Source organism: Balaenoptera musculus, chromosome 2 (genome assembly GCF_009873245.2).
Source record: "Balaenoptera musculus isolate JJ_BM4_2016_0621 chromosome 2, mBalMus1.pri.v3, whole genome shotgun sequence".
Taxonomy (NCBI): domain Eukaryota; kingdom Metazoa; phylum Chordata; class Mammalia; order Artiodactyla; family Balaenopteridae; genus Balaenoptera; species Balaenoptera musculus.
Window position 1 is genome coordinate 74408145 of NC_045786.1, and position 14951 is coordinate 74423095.

At 39.4% G+C, this 14951-nt stretch overlaps 1 protein-coding gene across 3 annotated transcripts in view; it reads right to left on the bottom strand.

Annotated features, from left to right (window-relative positions):
- Nucleotides 1–4675: 4675 nt before the first annotated feature.
- FAM81A (family with sequence similarity 81 member A) overlaps nucleotides 4676–14951 on the bottom strand; it is a 53629-nt gene continuing 43353 nt past the window's right edge. For 2 of the 3 annotated variants that reach the window (XM_036844435.1, XM_036844433.1), the window contains exons 6-8: nucleotides 11870–12005; nucleotides 10106–10301; nucleotides 5471–6967 (exon numbers count right to left, since the gene is read on the bottom strand). In XM_036844435.1, coding sequence (XP_036700330.1) covers nucleotides 6843–6967; nucleotides 10106–10301; nucleotides 11870–12005 — 457 coding nt within the window. In that variant the 3' untranslated portion in view covers nucleotides 5471–6842. Of the gene's footprint in view, nucleotides 5119–5470; nucleotides 6968–10105; nucleotides 10302–11869; nucleotides 12006–14951 lie in introns of those variants that run through there. The other variant, XM_036844434.1, reaches the window with a different exon arrangement.

Below are 14951 nucleotides of genomic sequence, written 5' to 3' on the forward strand. Positions count from 1 at the left end.
CCTCCACTAATTAGCCGTATGACCTTCCATAATCTGCTCCCTCACAAAATGGAAATAACAGTACACACCAAATAGGGTAATTACAGAGATTAAACGTGATAAGGTATATACGTCATTCGATATGTTTTTAAGGTCATTTCCTGCTCAGAAAGTGTATTAAATAGGATCATATATGTGGACGATGTAATTTGTAACATAACATCAGGCATTTCCACAAAAAAATTCTGTCAAGATTCCCCAGTGCTGGTGTGTTAATTACTGTATATAACAAATTACCCCCCAAATGTAGTGACTTCAAACAACACGTATTTTATTACCTCACAGTTTCTGTGGGTCAAAAATGTGGATGTTGCTTAGCTGGGTATTTCTGGCTCACTGTCTCTCATGAGATTGTAGTGAAACTGCCAGGGCTGCAGTCTCAGCTGACGTCTTGACTCGGGTGGGTGCAACTCCAAATAAAAGTAATGAACTTATTCTCCTCTTTCACGTTAGTCACACTCTTTATATTAACAATACCAATTGTAATAAGAAACGCCAACATTTACAAAAGCAACAAATACCCACCATACGTAAAAACCCTTATCTCATATGCTTTTGTTACTAGCTTAATTCCAACAATATTCATTCATACAGGCCAAGAAATAATTATCTCAAACTGACGATGAATTACCATCCAAACCCTTAAATTATCACTTAGCTTCAAAACAGACTATTTCTCAATAATATTTGTACCAGTAGCATTATTTATAAGATGGTTTATTATAGAATTTTCAATATGATATATACACTCAGATTCTAATATTAACCGATTCTTTAAATATTTACTCCTCTTTCTTATCACAATATTAATTCTTGTCACTGTTAACAACCTTTTTCAACTTTTTATTGGATGAGAAGGGGTCGGAATCATATCTTTTCTTCTTATCAGATGATGGTATGGATGAACAGACGGAAATACAGTTGCTCTCCAAGCAATTCTATATAACCTTATCGGAGACATTGGATTTATTATAGTAATAGCATGATTTCTATTTAACTCAAACGCATGAGATCTGCAACAAATCTTCATACTCGACCTAGGCCACTCAAACCTACCTCTAATAGGACTCGTATTAGCTGAAACTGGAAAATCCGCCCAATTTGGTCTTCACCCATGACTTCCCTCAGCAACAGAGGGCCCTACCCCCGTTTCAGCTTTATTCCACTCAAGCGCAATGGTTGTAGCAGGTATTTTCCTGCTTATCCGTTTTTACCCTTTAACAGAAAATAATAAATTCATCCAAACAACAGCATTATGCTTAGGGGCTATTACTACACTATTTGCAGCAATATGAGCCCTTACCCAAAACGGTATTAAAAAAACTGTCACTTTTTCCCCTTCAAGCCAGCTAGGACTTATAATGGTAACAATCGGTATTAACCAGCCTTATCTAGCATTCCTCCACATCTGCACACACGCCTTTTTTAAGACCATATTGTTTATGTGCTCTCGGTCTATTACACACAGCCTAAATGATGAACAAGACATTTGAAAAATAGAAGGCCTGTTTAAAGCACTACCTTTTACCGTAACAGCCCTCATTATTGGAAGCCTAGCACTGACAGGAATACCATTCCTCACTGGATTTTATTCTGAAGACCTAATTATCAAAACCACTAACATGTCTTATACCAACGCCTGAGGCCTGCAAATAACTCTAATTGCCACGTCCCTCCCAGCTGTTTATAGTACTTGCATTATTTTCTTCGCATCTAGGACAACCCCGCTTTTCCACCTTAACTTTAATCAATGAAAATAACCCACTCCTAATTAATTCCACTTCTTTGGTTCTTTTTTTCTAAATTATTATTGTGGTAAGCTATATGTAAAATTTACTATTTTAACCACTTTTAAGTGTACAGTTCTGTGGCATTCAGTACATTCACATTGTTGTGCAACTGTCACCACCATCCATCTCCAGAACTTTTACACCTTCCCCACTTGAAACTCCGTATGGATTAGATATTAACTCCCTCTTCCCCACCGCACCCCTCAGCCCCTGGCAACTATCATGCTACTCTCTGTCCCTATGAATTTGACTTCTCTACGTACCTCGTACAAGTGGGATCATAGAATATTTGTCCTTTTGTGACTGGTTTATTGCACTTAGCATAATGTCCATGTAGTAGCATGTGCCAGAAGTGCCTTCCTTTTTATGGCTGAATAGTATTCCACTGTATGCATACGCAACGTTTTGCGTATCTATTCAACCATCAGTGGACACTTGGGCTGCTTCCACCTTTTGACTGTTGTGAATAATGCTGCTATGAACACAGGTATACAACTGTCCAAGTTCCTGCTTTCATTTCTTTGGGGTGAGGGGATTCACTTCAGTTCACTCACATGATGGCTGGAAAGTGTCAGTTCATTTCAGGCTATTGGACTGAAGGCCTCAGTTCTTGGCTACAACACACGGCCCTGTCCACGAGGCTACGTACAACAGGACAGCTTGCCTCCACAGCACAAGTGATGAGACAGGGGGGAGGGGGGGAATCCTTTTATAACCTAATCTCAGGAGTGACAGGCCACCACGTCTGCCATATTCTATTCATGAGAAGTGCGTTAACAAGTCCAGGCCATACTCCAGGGGAGGGGATCGCACAAGGGGTGAACACCAGCAGGTAGGGATCATTGGGAGACATGTTCCATACTGCCTACCACAGCCAGCATTCTGACTCTAATAGGTGGATCTGCAGTGCAGGTATCTATATAAAAGGATACCTAGAGAAGTCCTTTAACTCTGGATTTATACGGATGACAAAAAAAGTTTTTGACATTAACTGGACCCAAAACTCAGCATGAGAAACACAATCTTCTGCACATTATCCTACGTGTAATTCTACAGTACTGCGGCTATTCGAAGGGATACTGAATTCACCTGGCAGTTTTTCCTTAGCACAGCGCTGACGACTGTCTGCTCCTGATGCACACCTTTTGTCATCCAGCCCAGCTACACACTGAGTCTTCCAGTCTGTATACAAAAAAGCCTCAAATGCCAGCCAGCCATTTGGGTTCAGCCCCCATGGTTCTGCATCTCAATTCCCAACTTGAGCTCCGGGCTCTGCATCCTCAGCCTCCGTATCTATCTTTACCCCTCCTGATGTGGAGTCTGTCCTTCCCCTGCTCTGATCCCACCCATCACAACCCTCGCAGTGCTCCTGGGGAAGCCACACCCGCTCCACAGATAAGACCAACTAGCTTGAGGATCTCCCCAGCCCTTCCCCTCATTCAGGGATTATCCCCATGCTGGTCCCATCTGCTTATTTCTTCATACGGGCTCTACTGCTCTTCTCTGTCTCAGGCTGGGCTATCACTTTCTTCGGAGGTTAATCACTGCCCATACACAGTCCCCGCAGACAATGGGACACTTTGGACCGAAACATGGACCCCCATATATTTTCTCCCCTCCCCAGGCCCCATTTTTCACCATCTGATACCTAATACGTATTGCATAAATTACTCCAGTATTTGGAAAATGATAAACCAGCTCCCTCTTTGAAATTATTTTAATCTCTATTCTGCAGATAAGAAAAATGAGACTCAGAGAGGTTAAGAACTACCCAAGGTCACACAGCAGTGACCGAAAAACTCCACATAGTTACCATTAAGTTTCCAGGGTGTCCTGAGTGGTTTGTGATTTATTTTTTTTCAGGCTGAAAGCCTAGTGGGATGACCACGATTCAGAGGGGGCTGTCTTTCTATTCTGCTCTGTACTCACCCAACACAACCCATCTCCCAATGCACAGAGCCACAGTCTACTACCTAGGACAGCCAAGGACAGGGGACGAAATGCCTATGATTCTACAGTCCCGAGGCATCAACTACCTCACCTTCACTGATACAACCAGAGGAAGACATCTGGCCCAAGCAGAGCTAATAAGATTGCCTCTCTTTGGTATTTGGAATCAGGGCGTTAAAATGCACAGCGACTCAGATGGCAGAACTGTAAGGTCATGCAGAGATGGGGCTGGAGTCAGTGGCCTGGCAAGTCCGAGTTATGTGGGACTTCCCTGGTGGTCTAGTGGTTAGGACTCTGTGCTCCCAAGGCAGGGGACTCGGGTTTGATCCCTGGTCGGGGAACTAAGATCCCGCATGCAGCATGGCGTGGCCAAAAAAAAAAAGTTAGGCCAGGCTGCATCTTTAGAGGTAGGGTAGGGTAGGGTAGGTGCCCAGACTGTGGAAGTAAGCTGCCAGGTTTGATCATGCCTCCCACTTACCTGCTGCAGGATTTGGGGCAAGCTGCTTCACCTTTACATGACTCAGTTTTCTCATCTGTAAAATGGGGAAACAAACAGTATTTAACTCAACTCGTTGTTGTTATAATGAAATGAGTGAACATCCACCAAGGTCGTAGCGTGGGCACACAGCACACGCTAGGAACTGCCAGCTGCGTTTATTCCAGAGCCGAGAAGACACCCGTAGCTTGAGACCCAAGGATGGAGCAGCTTCCCATGACTTTCCACTTACCAGCAGGTCTGCCAGGACTCAGAGCACTTTATTTCAACCACCAAAAGGTTTCCCCTGAAAAGTAAGAGGAGATTTCCTATGGTATTTTACCTAATTAAATTTCACCTCACCCTAAAAGACTAAAAGTCTAAAAGTTTAAAAATCATACGCCACACTGATTTGGAAGTTTTATTCTTTTTATTGCAAATTTCTGATAAAGGAAACTACAGGGAAGCTGATTCTCATTTAAACTTTGGTGATAAGAGGACGTTGGAGCTCGGGGTTCACAACACGTCAGTCACCCAGGGGCCTCTGACATGTGTGGCCGCCTGCATCCCCTCCCAGAGGTTCTGACTTAGTTGGTCTGGGGGGGGCAGTCTGGGCGTTGGTAGCTTTTGAACTGCCCAGGTGATTCCAACTTGCAGCCAGGGTGGAGAACCCCTGCCAGAGCTCGTGACGTGGTGGTGGCAGCATCAGAAGTATCACCCACTCACGTCACCCCCTGACCTGAGTCCAGCTGGTGTCCTCTGTCCCCCTCTTCCCACGTGTGACACGTGCTGATTCTTCCTCCTCGGGGCCCGCAGAGGAGAGAGACGCTGGAGGGACCGTGGCTCTCGGTGCTGTGGTTTGTGCTGAGACCAGGAGAACTGTACTAAACACGGCTACTCTGTCACAAAAAGAAACTCACTTTCTGATTGCAAAAGAGCATTAACCTTTTTGTTTTTTCATTAAGTGGACATAGTCTTTCTATATAGAGATGCAAAGATTTGTGGCAAAATAAGGAAATATATGTTGGATGACATATTCCTTATATGACTTCTCAGGTCCAAATTAAGAAAAAATTTTGTCAAGCCATTGAGGGTAAACTATTATGTGCTTCAGCAGCATAATTTATATGGGTAAACAGTAATACCCAGTTAGAGATTTCATTTATGATTTATTCTAAAATAGAAAATGCTTTAATTTTCCTGAGTCCTAGGCAAACAAAAAAAAAAGTTTTAAAATTTTTCAGAGTATCCCTGTTTTCCTTTTCCTGGGCACCCTCATAGTTTAGAATGGCATGTGTCTCACTATTAGCTTTTACAGACATAGGTGAACAAATAGCACTGGCGCCAATTTTCAATGACTAATCAAATATAGCGATTGAAAATAAAACACCCATCATCTACGAAGTTGCTCAAAATGAACGTTTCTTAACATTGTTATAAATGCAATATCAATTTGATTCTCTGGCCATACAAAAGTATGAATTTCTATTCCATTACTGATAGTGAATGATTAACATCTTAACAGTGATAAAATTTTTAGAGCATTTAAAAAATACATAGGATCCCATTTTTACATCATAATTCTGATGTATTATCGTGCCTTCTATTTTGTCCGCAAAACTTTTATAGGGTACAGTGCACTGACGTGATAAAACCAAGGCACAAGAATATAGTTACAATAAGTGTATATAAACCTTAGCACTCTGTGCCAATTTTGGAAAAATTGAGAGAGGAGATCAAAGAGCCTGAAAAATTTTCACATCCCATTATGATTAATGAACAATTAATTGTGTAATAAACAGGTTATTAACCACCATTCCATTATTGAATATATGGCTATCACTATACAGGTGGTGGATAATTGAAAAAAGTTTTCAATATTAAAACCTGGTATAACTATGTGGTTGATGTAGATAATTGTGCCTTGCATTATCTAGATAATTGTCTTAAGTTTCCGTTTTAATTTGTAATCTATATGGCAGTTATCAATTTTTAAATTCTTTTCACTGCATAAATGGTAGGATTTTTTCCAAATGTTAAATCCCCTCCCCCTACAAAAGACAGAAGATTTACAAGAAGATACCAATATAAGAAATGCACAGACAACAATAATAAAATCCAAATATGGACTCAAAGGTTGAATTCTAATCTATCAGGACGTTCTCTTAATTTAGGGTGAGGAGCAACACGTTCCTGTGATAATTCATTATCTTCTTAATTTAAAAAAATCACCACGACATTTTTCAAGAGTAAAGTCTTGGCTAGAGCATCAAGCATCGAAGGAAAATTGTTAAGTCTTTTCTCATTCATAAAACGAAAGGGATAAAAGCCTTTCAAAATCCAGGGAGGGGAGGATATTCCATTGAATTTAGAGAAGTGGAATAAAGTGGTAAAAACTGTATGTAATACTTTTAAAGAGAGTGTTTTCAAGACTCCAGGTAAACATCTAGAACCATGAAAACACATTTCTCGGCACATGCACGCTATGAATAGAACAATCCTGAATGCAGGTACAGCCTGGCTACAGAGGTATCCAGTTCCCGGCCCCACTGGCAAAACCACCTTTGAGGTCCATGTCCCAAGTCCCTTCACTTTGGAGCGTCCGGCTTCTGCATCTGTTGGATTTGCTTCTGTAGCTGGTCCTTGTCCAGCTTCATCTTGGCTTCGAGAACTTGCCTGAGGGATCCTATGCTTTCATAGATGGCTGTAAACCCTTTAAGAAGAGGTAAATTTCATAGGAGTTAATATTAAAAAACAAGCCTGTATCAAATCTACAGCAGAGAGTAATAATTGATCTGGGCAAAAGATATCAATAGATACTAAAACTACTGGAATAAAAAGTTTGATGGGAAACAGGATAGCTACCTAGTTTCAGAGTATCTCCCTACAGATACAAAGGGAAAAAGGAAATATTACAGTGGAGAAATCTGACAGACACCACTTTAACCAAGAGATCAAAGCTAACTTCACCAACACTGGGAGGAACCAACATCATGTATCCTCGATAAGAAAACCCTGGGAAGGACACATCACTTCTGTGGCATTTCTGTTCAAAATGCACACCCTGAATCTAATTAAAAGGAAGCAAACAGACCCAAACTGTGGGACACTCCACAAAATGCTGGCCTGTGTTCTTTAATGATGATAACATTACTGTGGAACTGATCTAGATTAAAGGAGACTAAATAAAGAAACATGATAACTAAATATGATATGTGATTCTGGATTAGAACCTGGACTGGGGAAGGTTTGCTGTAAAGGAAACAATGGTGAAACTTGAAAATTGAGTATTGAAAAATGTTTCATCAATACTACATTGTACCATAGTTACTTAAGAGAATGTCCTTGTTCTTAAGGTATATACATTGAAATAATATAGGGGTAAAAAGGTATTCTGGCTTCTGCAACTTACTCCCAAAAGATTTAGGGTAAAAAATTATATTCATACACACGCTCACAAATTAAGCAAATTTCAAAAGTGTTAACAATTGGTGAATCTAAGTGAAAGATGTATAGTTTTCGGACTAGTCTTAACGGTTTTTCTAAATTTGAAATTATTTCAAAATAAAAAGCTAAAAATAGAAAAAATTCCCAATCAAAAGGTAATTTTGTATTATTCTATATTCCTATTGGGTTTTTTTAAATTAATTAATTTATTTATTTTTGGCTGCATTGGGTCTTCGTTGCTGCACACGGGCTTTCTCTAGTTGCGGTGAGCAGGGGCTACTGTTCGTTGCGGTGCACAGGCTTCTCATTGCAGTGGCTTCTCTTGTTGCAGAGCATGGGCTCTAGGCACGCGGGCTTCCGTTGTTGTGGCTCACGGGCTCAGTAGTTGTGGCTCACGGGCTCTAGAGCGCAGGCTCAGTAGTTGTGGCGCACGGGCTTAGTTGCTCCGCAGCATGTGGGATCTTCCCGGACCAGGGGTCAAACCCGTGTCCCCTGCATTGGCAGGCAGATTCTTAACCACTGCGCCACCAAGGAAGTCCCCTATTGGTTTTTAAAATAAGAGTCAAAAACATCTTGTCTTCATTAGCATATTTAGAATTTTCTCTCAGAAAATTTTCTTTATGTAACAATTCATGAAAAAGAAGTATAAAAACTACTTATTAAAAATAATTGTGTTGGGAATTCCCTGGTGGTCCAGTGGTTAGGACTCGGTACTTTCACTGCCAAGGGCCTGGGTTCAATCCTGGTCAGGGAACTAAAGATCCCGCAAGCCACGTGGTGCAGCCAAAATAATAATAATAATAATATTGATAATAATAATAATAAATGAGTGAATTTTTAAAAAAATAATGTCCTTACTGAATGAAAAGATACAACATATTACTAAATAAAAGAGTGGGTTACAAATCAGCATGTATTGCATGAGCCTGTATTTGAAAAAGCATATATATATCCTGTATGTATAGAAAGATAATATACATAAAAAAGACCTCTGGGTAATAGGAGGTTTTTGTTTTGTTTTGTTTTGTTTTTTGTGCTTTATGATCTTCCACTAAGAAATTTGTTTTTGTAACAAGAGAAAGTAAATATTTTTAATTTTTAAAAGGCTCATATGCATTTCTTATTAGGTACTAACTATTCACAACCTCAGTGATATGTTGTATAGCTGATAATAAATCCACTCAGCAAATGATGCAAAGTTAACCATCAATAAAATATTCAAATACCATATTCTACTGGCCCAAAAGACCAAGAAAGAAAATTCATTTTTATCTTCACAAGTTCTAAGATTCATAAATTTAATGGCAGCTTCTCCTTAAATAAAATAGTAACCTTGTGGTGGTTACAACAAAATTATTCTTGGGATAACTAACTACTTTTATTTCCATGTGGCCAAAATAGAACAATTCCATGAAGAAAATTCACAGAACCAGAAAACTGGAAGGAACCAGGAGATAATTTAGTCCCCCTTCCCACACTACCCGACTGTCTTCTCTTTCCTGACCATGGTCAACAAGTCTTCACTTAAATACTTTCAGTAAAGAGCTCTCAGGCTCACAAAGCACCCGTATCTTTCTAGGACCATTAACTGTAGATACTTCTGCTTCATACTGAGTTAAAATCTGTCTTCAGGTAACTTCGAGTTATTGGTCCCAGTTCTGTATTCCTGAGTTCAGAGGATAAATCTAATCCTTCCTTTATCTGGCAGCACTTCAGAACTTAAAATCATCTCTTAACACTGTCTTCTAAACAAGTGTGGAGGAATGGGCCCTGTGGACTTTTGAGCAGAGGAAAATCATTCATTGCCATGGTGGGATACTGCCAACAGTATAAAATAAGCCTTCAAAGGCCCCTCAAAGATATATGCTTTAAATATATATACATATAAAATGCTTTTAACAGAGAAGAAAACAATGCATTTTAGTTTGAATAGTATTTAATCTTAATTCTCTTTAATTTTGTTAAGATTTCACTTTGTCTTATTCCCTATATATTCTCTAGTTCTTTGTTGCTAGATTATATAATGGATCAAATAAGCATTGGAGACAAATTTAGTAAATATAGAATAAAGAAAGTATTTAAGCCTAAAAATAAAAGATATATGCTTATTTCTGAGGCATATTGACCTTGGCTTTGATCAGAAAAAAATCTGCAGATGGCACTAAAGAAAATGTACATCAGTTGCAAGCTAAGCGGTTTTAGGTTTGTTTGCCTGTCTCTCGAGGTCTATCTTCATGTCCCTGGCAATGAAGCAACATTTTCGTTCAATATACCACAGCTACTTAGAAAATCACCTAAGGATACTTCATCAGCCAGGTTTGTGGTAGTTGTAGGGTAATACTAATTCATTGGCTTTTAGATCAAATAGAAAATGACCCAGAGAACTGTTTTCTTTTTGGCCTACCCGCATCAACTTCTGCTTTCATTTCCTTCATGTCCTCGGTCATCTGTAACTCAAGCTTGCTGATTCGCCCATGCATCTTCTCCTCTTCTTGTTTTGTCCTCTGTACCTCCATATTCTTCTTTTGACTCTCTTCTATTTTGTCCAGTCTGGCTGACATCTGGCTGAGCTTCTTCTCCACGTCTCTTTCACTGGCTCCCTGAGATCCATGATAAGAATGGCACTTGATTACTCCAAAGAGTCTGATGCATTCGCATCAGTCATAATACCATTTAAGAACAATCTGCAGGGAACAGAATTGCAAAGGTTGCTTGTTGCTCGCCCCAGTATCCATTCTCCCCTTCTTCCATAACAGATCCCTGATTTTCAGCTGGCTATAAGGTCACCCAGAGTAAAGACTACCTTTTCTATTGTCTCCTGAGTTTGCTGTGGCCATATGATTAAGTTCTGGCTAATGAGATAGAAGTACAAACATATGTGGCAACTTCCAGGAAAAGTTAAAAAATAGCTGAGGCGTATCCTTGCCTCTTCTTTCTTTCTTCTGTTCTTGGAATTAAGACGTAATGGCTGGAGCTCTAGTAGCCATCTTGAACTATGAGTACAAGGGTCACTCTCTAGGACTGGCAGAGAGTTAAACCAGAAAGATCATGGGTCACTGAGGACTGACAAGCTACCACATTAGCCCTGTGATCCCTACATCCAGACTTCTTTTATGTGAAAGACAGATAAGCTTCTATCATATTAAAGTCACCATTATCCTGGAGTTTAGTTATTAAGCATCCCTAGATGTAAAAATAGTGCTCCAAAGACCTAGAAGCCTACAAATGTATTATTATGAATCTAAATAAATCAGGAGATCTGATAAAAATATGGAGACATGTAAAGAAATATTTGAAACAGAATATTTTCTTTCCTTTCCTCTCCACTATGCTTGGTTCTTATGAGAATCTGGGTCTGCAGGCAAGCTTTAGAGGCCAAGACTACAAACATCAGCTGTAAGTGGGCTACAGCATAACAAAACTCTCTTGATGTGTTCAGTGCACAGTCTGCAATTCAACAGCTCAGCATCAAGAGAGAGCAGAGCCAGAGATGCAATCTACACCAGTCACTTATGCTCCATCAAAGTCCAAGGGGAGGAAGCAGTGAAAGAAAAGAGAAGGGAGAGGGAGATGGTCAGGCTAGATAACCAAACCAAAAAACAACTGCTTGCCAAGTACTGATATTGAATACTATATATGCAAGGCTTTCTTGATATGATTTTTGAGTAGTTCTGCAAACCTTAGTTCTGCAGGAGAGTGGGGTAAAATGAGAAGGAACATGGAAAAGAAAACTGGATTCTGTTTAGATCTTGCACTGTGACACCTCATACTGGGTTTATAGTTTGATGGAGGGGCCTGGAGGGAGAAATCTAGTCAACGCTGTTTCTACCAGATCACGGAATTAAAACAAACTAAGATGAAGTATGTAATTGTAAATGCAGCTGGACAATTTGGTTCATTAAGGTCTTGATTTCGCTTCATCTTAGCTGAAAGTACTGAAAATTTCTACTTAGTCTTTGTTAACCAAAACAAGTCAAAGTGCTCTGTCTCTTTATAACAAACACAAAGAATCAATATGAACCATGGAAAGAGATTCTAAGGCAAGAAACAACTGTAACAGCTTAATGTGGTGCTAAATAAATGAATGATAAGTTACGAGGTGTTATTCAAACATTGCAGGTCCCACCGAATAACTTTACTATGTTTATGGCTGAACATCAACACCTACACTGTTTTCCTTAACAACCAAGGAAAGCTGATCAATTTTCTGTAAAAGTTCTTTTTCCATCCGTTCTTGTTCCTGTTGCAACCAATTCCGTGCAGATAAAATCTGGTTACTGAGTTCCTCAATTGTACCTTTGAATCTAAAATAAGAAAGTTAGCAACTTAGTCATAAAACGGTTTTAATATGACATCAAAGAGTCTCAGTCTCTGACTATCAAATCTCTCAGAAATACATCAGCATTAAATTCAGCTCACTCAGAATTACATGCTTACCTTTTCCTTAGAATTGCAGTTAGCGCTACATTGGGAAGGGAGGAGAGAAGGAAGATATAACAGAAAAGCACCTAATAATACTCCCACCCGTGCAGAGCTGACAGTGTGGACACCAAGGTGTCACACAGTGACAGAGAGCCACGCCACGTACTAATCTTTGCAGTTCAGAGGGTCCAGGGTGCTCTTGGCTCAAAGGACACAGCAGCCAGGCGCCCCTCTTGCCCTGGACTCTTCCTCCTTCTCCCTCTTATCGCCCAGGACTGAGGCCTGGCTCCCTTTCTCTCTAATGTTCTCCAAATTGCTCTTGCCCAATACAGATATTTCTTAATTTAAACCAAACAGAAAATTAAAAAAAAAACAAACCCCAACTTCTATTCCTATATAACTCTCCCTTTCCACATACCTTAAAATAACACCCCACACTTGCTGCCTCCCCTTTTAGTTTTATTATGAAAGTAATAAAAGTACACAAGAATATATGTGACTTAATAATAATAATAATAAAATGAACACCCCCTGTGGTAGAAGCCCCCAATTCTCTGCAGTATCTGTTCTCCTCTTCTTCCCTATTAAGAAACCCTCAAACAGACTTATGGTGACCAAAGGGGAAACATGGGGTGGGGAGGGGATAAATTAGAAGCTTGGGATTAACATACACACACTACTAATATAAAATAGATAACCAAAAAGGACCTACTGTATAACACAGGGAACTCTACTCAGTATTCTGTAATAACCTATATGGGAAAAGAATCTGAAGAAGAATGAATACATATATATGTATAACTGAATCACTTTGCTGCACACCTGAAACTAACGCAACATTGTAAATCATCTGTACTCCAATTAAAAAAAAAAAAAAAAAAAAGAAACCCTCAAATGTGAACTGGATCCACGGCTACCTAGTCAAAACTACACTTCTCAGCCTCCCTGGCAGCTACGTGTGGCCATATGGCTAAGCCAGGCAATGGGACACATGTGGAAGTGATAAGTAAACTTCCTGGTCATATCGTCAAAAACAAAGCTCCTCAGCCTTACCTGGGCAGGAAGCCAAACCAGCAGTCTTGCCCAACTGCGGAGCCCCACCTAACCTGGGAGTCTGACCATGGAGCACAGCAGCTTTACTGAATTCATTTATTCTAACAGTTCTTTGATGGAGTCCTTAGAGTTTTCTCTAGAAGATCATATCATCTGCAAGCAGGGATAATTTTGCTTCTTTTTTTCTGATTTGAATGCCTTTCATTTCTTTTTCTTGCCTAATTGCTCTGGCCAGGAGTTCCAGCACTACGTTGAACAGAATTGGTGAGAGTGGGCATCCTTGTCTTGTTTCTGATCTTAGAGGAAAAGCTTTCAAAATTTCATCGCTGAGTATTAAATTAGCTGTGGGCTTGTCATGTGTGGACTTGATTATGTCGAGATACATTTTTTCTATACCCAAATTGTTGAGAGTCTTTATTATGATGTTGAATTTTGTCAAATGCTTTTTCTGCATCTATTGAGATGATCGTATGATTTTTACCCTTCATTCTGTTAATGTGATGTATCACACTGATTGATTTGTGTACATTGAAACATCCTTGCATCCCAGGGATAAATCCCAGTTGATCATGGTGTATGATTCTTTTAATGTGCTGTTGAATTGGTTTCTTAGCATTTTGAGATTTTTGCATCTATGTTCATCAGGGATATTAGCCAGTAATTTTCTTTTCTTGTAATGTCTATCTGGTTTTGGTATCAGAGTAATGCTGGTCTCGTAAAACGAGTTTGGAAGGGTTCTCTCCAACTTTTTGGAAGAGTTTGAGGATGACTGGCATTAATTCTTCTTTAACTGTTTGTTAGAATTCACTCATGAAGCTATCTGGTCCTGGACTTTTCTTTGTTGAGAGGTTTTTGATTACTGATTTAATCTCCTTTCTCATCATTGGTCTGTTCAGATTTTCTATTTCTTCATGATTCAGTCTTAGTAGGTTGTTTCAGGAATTTATTCATGTCTTCTAAGTTATCCAGTTTGTTGGTATATGATTGTGCACAGTAATCTCTTATGATCCTCTGTATTTCTGTTATCAGTTATAGTATCTCCTCTTTCATTTATAATTTTATTTATTTGAGTCCTCTTTCTTTTTGTCTGGGATAGTCTAGCTAAAGTTTTGTCTATTTGGCTTATCAATCAATTTTATTGATTTTTCCCCCAATTGTTTTTCTGTTATTTCCTATTCTCTATTTCATTTATTTCTGGCCTAATCTTTATCATTTCCTTCCTTCTGCTATCTTTGGGCTTAGTTTATTCTTCTTTTTCTAATTCCTTGAGGTATAAAGGTAGGTTGTTTATTCAAGGTCTTTCTTTTTTCTTCATGTAAGCGTTTATCACTGTAAGCTTTCCTCATAGAACTGCCTTTGTGGCATCCCATAAGTTTTGGTATGCTGTGTTTCCATTTTCACTTGTTTCAAGATTTTTCGAATTTCCCTTTTGATCTTCTTTGACCCACTCGTTGTTCAGGGGTGTGTTGTTTAATTTCCACATATTTGTGAATTTTCCAAATTTTCTCTTGTCGTTAATTTTTAGTTTCATACCATTTTGGTTTGAAAAGGTACTTAACATGATTTCACTCTTCTTTAATTTGTTAAGACTTGTTTTGTCACCTAACATATGATCTATCCTGAGAATGTTCTGTGCGCACTTAAGGAGAATGTATATTCTGCAGCTGTTGGATGGAATGCTCTACATACGTCTGTTAGGTCTCTAGTTGGGCAGGGCTGAGGTGTGAGTGGTGGGGGACTGCTGGCTGGGCTCTACGGTCAGGTGATCCTACTGG